A 5868-nucleotide genomic window follows, 5' to 3' on the forward strand; every position below is an offset into this window, starting at 1 on the left:
TTGACTCTTTGTCCTTTACCAGCCATATTCATCGTTGCGCCATCCTTTGCCGATTCCCTATCGTGCTTCTTTGTGATCGTAACATCAAGTGGATGGGGGGCGGAACTTATTAGTCTAACCTTGAGAAGACTAGCCCAGTTCGGGTGGATCTGCTGACACCCTAATTAGGTCATTACATGCTCGGCATTGCTGACATTGCACAGCTTCGAGCGCTTTATTAAAAAAGCTTCCTGGGCGCCTCCTATTGTCTTTGCGCTCCCTATCGCATCATCATCAAAATTATGGCATCTTTTCCTGATTGTCCTACAGAACTCATCGACTCTATTCTCCAGCGCTTGTCGTTCCGCGACCTACTCGCTGTGGGTGTCGTGAGTAAGAGGCTACATAAATGCGCAACGCCGTTGTGTTATTCTCAGATCGACCTCAGTATACGTCGAGATAATCCACACTCTATAATTTACCTTTGTCGAAGCATTTTCAACAAGCCTGAGCTGGCGGCCCACATCGACTCTGTTCGTCTACGCGATGGCGAACCGGCGGATGGCCGGAGATACTGTAATATAAGCGCAATACCTAAAGCTTCTCCACCACGGCCAACCAATAAGGATGGGATGTCTAAATTTGTGACCTTCGTCTCGCATTCCGGTCTTGCCTACGCCGACATTTGGACAGAAAAATTGCGTATAGGCGACCTGAACGCTTTTGTCGCATTATTCTTATCAAGACTGCCCAATCTCAAAAGTTTCCGCGTCGGAAATTTGGTCGTCTTACCGGACCCCGAGAAAAAGGAACTCTCCAAGGATCCGCCGACAGCAGCGCGGGACATGGAGAATCAGTTCCTTGGGAAGATTTTCCAATCCGCTATTTTTGACCCATCAAATCACGGCATTTCTCGATTCCAATACCTCGAACATATCTCATTCCCTTGGTCTATGACCCCATGGCCTGGGAAAAATCCGGACTTCTGCAAACCTGAGGACATGATGGCTCTTCTAAGCCTTCCATCAGTGTGTAGTATCTCAGGCTGGTGTCTAAACCCTGAATCGCTCCCATTCAGTTGGCCAGTAGGCCCACCAGAGCTAGCTCATCTTACATCGCTATCTCTAACACATATCCACGTCGACTTTCTAGCACAGATTCTTGAGAGAACTCGGGCTCTAAAAGAGCTACGCTGGGTCTGGAAACACACGCCCGACGTCGATCCACTGAATACTGATACAATGAACCTGGATAGATTTGTTGAAGTATTACTTGCAGTCCAGGACACTCTCGAGGATCTCAATATCAGTGTTGACATAATATGCCCGTGGTTTAATCCCGAATTTCAGAATCTAGAGATTCGCGGTTGTCTGAGTGGTCTGCGTAATATGGTCAACATTAAGCGATTCAAGGCACCATTCGGATTGTTGCTTCCAGACTGGGATGGCCAGAGAGACTCAACTACAAGAAGACTGGAAGATAGCATACCTCCTAATGTTGAGGTTGTGACAATTAGCGATGACGACACGAATGATTACTTGCCTTTCACTGACCGAGAAGACGAATGGCCTAAGCTTAGATCCTGGCTTTCAGAGACTGCATGGAAGACTACACCGCATCTTAAGGAGGTCCGATTATTCCTCCAGAAAAGCTCTGATGCAGTCCATTTCAATAGGCTTGACGAGCTTGAGGCAATCTTCAAAGGAATAGATTTGCCACATAAACTCATCCACGAGAGCGAGACGTCGCACCGATGGGACTGGGACATGTAGAATAGGGATATATAGAGATGAACCAACTGGAAAAGTGCATAAGTCACCCTGATATTTTCCTTGTCTTATTGGCTACCTGGCTCTTAAAAGTACAGGAATACTCGAGGCATCACGTAGGGTTTAAGCCGCAGACTGACGATACAGTCTGAATTATGTCAAGCTTACCTGTTGAGAGTCAAGCAGCTGGTCTATTATGCGTTGTATCTGGTGTTCACAATCGTCGGTGAGGCGGGCGATTCTTGAAATGTTCAGCCTGTATGCCTTGTTGGACAGCTTTTTGAGCTGGCTTCTCACTAAGCTCTAATCTAATTGTATTCTCTGAAGCAGTGTTCTCCCATATCAATCGCTGCTTCCACGCTTGATTGCTGGTCCGGAAAACTGACCCAAATCGACGTCCCACCTTGAATTTCACCTTGTTCGACAGGCTGATACAAGCCATCTAGATGAAAGACTTGGAATTAAGTACTAAAGTAAATGAGAGAGATTGAGACTGGAGAATATGGCAACATTATATACAAGAAAGAATAAAAGCATCCGTATGCTGATGAAGCATTTGAACAAGACCTTGAAACCTCCACACCCCTGACCAACATACGGTCCGCAAGATGTTAGCTGACAAAATTCTTCCTTCATTGTTGCGCCGGAGCCGCAAGAGATAATCGATCTAGAGGTGTCGTTTCCCAGCCATTCTTAGAGTAGGTAACAGCCGCGTTTCCGTTGTTTGTCCAGGTAGTGGGGGGGATGTGTCTCTCGATGAGCTTTTTAGGGCCAATCAACAATTCGCAACCACCGCCCTGTACGTTTCGAGTGAGCTATAATCTTTCTGGTAGCGAGGCAATCGAAAAAAGACTTACTTGGGGTGGATTACAAGGAGAATAAACTTCAAGGTCTTCTTCTTTGCATTTGTAAACGTTGCTGTTCCTTACTTCATCATTACCACATCTGACGGTAACGGTGACGATATTTTGCGCACGGATAGGTTTTGTGGGATACAGGTGTTTGAAGGTTTGCAAAGCGCTCATCTCTCCGCACTTGGCTTGATTCGACTTGTCGTCAGGGTGGACGCAGGCCCTGACCAGTTCGTCCAAGCCATTGCCTTGAGTGTACGTAAGAGCGCTTCCTCCTTTTTGTGAGCTAGCCAGAATGATTTGGTTGTCGAAGTAGAAAGCTGTCAGTACTCCGGGGAGAGCCTTCTTGCCAACTTCGTACAGTTCGCCGTTTCTAAGCATGTCCATGAACCCGTCCATCGCAATCTTGATGAGTTGGAGGTCGGAGATTGGGTGAGACACCTTGTGGTGTGCCATGAAAATCAATCTAGCTCCCCTTGAGCCCGAATTCGGCGTGTTTGGGCGTTGTGGCTCAGCATCGGCCGCGGCCAGCATTTGGTCGAGCTGAACGTCGACTCTGCTTTCGCTTTGCTTTTTGTACTTTCTCACATCGGTGCCTGTAACGCATTGGAAACAAAGAAAAACGTAGAAATACAAGGCGAAAATAGAGTGCATTTCCAAGGACAAATGACGGTATCCAGTACCGCGCGCAAAAGAATGTGAAGTAAATGGATTTAATATCAATACACTCACCCGAGTAATGAGAGAACCCTAATATACCTTGAGTCTACTCAAGATACTCTATTCGAAAATCTCACGGAAGTCTTCTAACCTTGCCGAATCCGATGTCCGGATCATCCCTGGCCCCATACGGACGCTGACACCCCTGCCACTCTCACGTCTCTCACACGAGCATAAACATTCGAGGTAATGCGCAAGATCTCAGTCCCGACTTGTAAACAAACTGTGCGGTACTGAGATTACTCATTCGAAATCGAGCTTCCAACGAATCGAAAATATCCAAAATTGTTTTCGCAATTCCGCAAGAGCCCAAGCCTGCCGATCAACTGAGATTGAAGCTTGTCAGCCTGATAACCGAGCCGAATTCTTCACTAGGCTAACCCACGTGTTCGGCGGCACAGCATGCACTCGAAACGGTGGTCACTTAATGAATGCGGCGGCGTAGCGTTTGAGATATGAATCAAGCACGAAATCTGGCGGCACAGCGTTGAGATCGGACATTTTCCACAGCTGACTGCCCGTTTTGAGCTATTAGAACAAGGATATGCGATGCGCTCTTCAAAGTCCATGTAAGAGTCTGATACGTTGGCAATCTGCAATGCTCTCTTTGAGAGCATGCGATGATTTTCGGAAGTCGGACGTAGCGCTGAGCGGGAAATAGGTGCTGCAGGGCAACAGTATCATTACCGCTAGAATAGATCGCAACTGATCATTTCCTGGGCATATATCATCAACGAAATCTCCTGCACGGATTTTCTGGCTCGCATCGCCAAGAGGGTCGCTATATGGCCTGAAAATCATCTCGTCTTGCTTGATCGTGGATGATTCACGCTTACTGCCAGTACTCCACTCTTTGATTCCATTTTCCTGCTTGATTTTATCTTCCGTTTTTCTTCCTCAAGTTATTTTCCTCTTGCGATTCCTCCAACCTCCATTCACCACATCGTTCAAAGGAGCTGGTTTCTTTCGCCATGCTTCTCAAAAATTTCCTTTTCCTGGGCCTCGCAGTCGTCTCGGCAGCGAGTCCCAATCTCGGACATCTCGAGACCAGAGCAAAGACTGGCACAGCCGTCGGCACCAAGGCGGGCAGCAACGGCAAATCTGGCGGTGCAACCTGTCCAAATAACATTGCAATCACAGGCGCGACTTGTCCTGGTGCCAAGTTCACCGCTGTTGAGATTGAGAAGGCCGTGAAGCAAGCAAAGGCCATGAAAGTCAAGGGCAAGACAGGCAACGGACTCCATTTTCCAGCCAAGTACAAGCCCAGCAAGGAAACAAAGGCCAAGGGCGTCAAGAAAGCGAAGGGGCCCAAGGATGGCAAGGCAGTGAAGAGAGAAGAGCATCCTCTTCAAGCACGACGTGCGCGCGGTGGAAGAACCAGGACTAAAACCCGGCCGAAGACTACGAGGCCTAAGAAGACGCCGAAGAAGAAGAAGAAGAAGACGCCTAAGAAGACTACACCGAAGAAGACCCCGAAGAAGACACCCAAGAAGACCCTTAAGAAGACAAAGAACAACTGCAAAGCAGGTGGCAAGGCTGCCAAAGTCGGAAAGGGCGTGTGGATGTTCCCCATTCTCGACAAGGGAGTTTGGAAGCGTAAGTACTTCGCATTCTTATCGAGTATCACGAGCTGACTGGTGGTCCAGCCGGCGTCTTCCCTGACATCAGCTACATCATCCTGGACAGCAAATTCAACTACGTCAAAACCACCGAGAGAAAGCCCGGCTCAGCGGAAGAGTATCAGGTTTGCGCCGAAAACCCGCAATCCAAGAGGGGCGGCAAGCCCAAGGGCGGGGCTGGCAAGGGCAAGACGGTCTAAACTTGGGCATAGCCCTTGTGTTACTGTTAGTAACAAACTTGATTTGAAAATTGTTTGCTGCGTTTAGTTGTATTTGTATGAATGGTTCATTTGCATATTCAAAGATTCTTGAATAAATAGCTCGCTCAATCATTCGAAGCATCAATTATCGCTGGCATGAATTGCTTCTAGATACCGTTACAGTATCCATAAGACAATACCCCACGTTTAAGCGGCCCATTTGAGATATGTGGAATATAAGAGTTAAGGCTTCTTGTGGCTCCAGTTCCATACTCGACTTCATGATCGCTTCAACCTGGAATACCTATAGATATTAGGACTATCTACATTGGCCTAGTGTGGAATTTTTTTGAGCCCAGTTGTTACGATCACAAAGAAGCACGACAGGGAATCGGCAAAGGATGGCGCAACAACGAACATGGCTGGTAAAGGACAAAGAGCCAACGACAACGACGCCGCTCAGAACGAGCGAACACCAACATCACGTGACGAGACCCCGGAGAAGCGAAGACTTGGCGGGACCTCAGGTTCACGTGACGAGACCCGGCATAAAACGAGACCCCTAGGGACCCAGCTAGGTCCTAGGACCTTGAGGACTTGGCGGGACCTTAACGAAGGATTAGAAGACAGTAAGGGATGGAACGACTAGTATTTAGTTAAGGACATTCTTTAAACATTTCCTACTCTTTATAGTTAACTTTAAAAGCTTACTTTTATATCTAAATTAAAG

General features: G+C 47.6%; 3 protein-coding genes across 3 annotated transcripts; 2 read left to right on the forward strand and 1 right to left on the reverse strand.

The window, feature by feature from the left end:
• The first annotated feature begins 240 nt into the window (after positions 1-240).
• Positions 241-1781, forward strand: CC84DRAFT_1170064 (uncharacterized protein). Its single transcript, XM_018179830.1, has one exon. The coding sequence runs from the start codon at positions 282-284 to the stop codon at positions 1749-1751; it is 1470 nt and encodes a 489-aa protein (XP_018028865.1). The 5' UTR covers positions 241-281; the 3' UTR covers positions 1752-1781.
• Positions 1782-2380: 599 nt separating this feature from the next.
• Positions 2381-3055, reverse strand: CC84DRAFT_1223772 (uncharacterized protein; the record flags this gene model as incomplete). The annotated part of the gene is made up of 2 exons (XM_018183522.1): positions 2381-2545; positions 2606-3055. 2 exons carry the CDS (start codon positions 3053-3055, stop codon positions 2381-2383), a joined length of 615 nt encoding a protein of 204 aa, XP_018028866.1.
• Positions 3056-4290: 1235 nt separating this feature from the next.
• Positions 4291-5138, forward strand: CC84DRAFT_1223773 (uncharacterized protein; the record flags this gene model as incomplete). The annotated part of the gene is made up of 2 exons (XM_018183523.1): positions 4291-4915; positions 4966-5138. The coding sequence occupies 2 exons, from the start codon at positions 4291-4293 to the stop codon at positions 5136-5138; spliced, it is 798 nt and encodes a 265-aa protein (XP_018028867.1).
• Between the last annotated feature and the right edge of the window lie 730 nt (positions 5139-5868).

Source organism: Paraphaeosphaeria sporulosa (genome assembly GCF_001642045.1).
Source record: "Paraphaeosphaeria sporulosa strain AP3s5-JAC2a unplaced genomic scaffold CC84scaffold_24, whole genome shotgun sequence".
Lineage (NCBI taxonomy): Eukaryota > Fungi > Ascomycota > Dothideomycetes > Pleosporales > Didymosphaeriaceae > Paraphaeosphaeria > Paraphaeosphaeria sporulosa.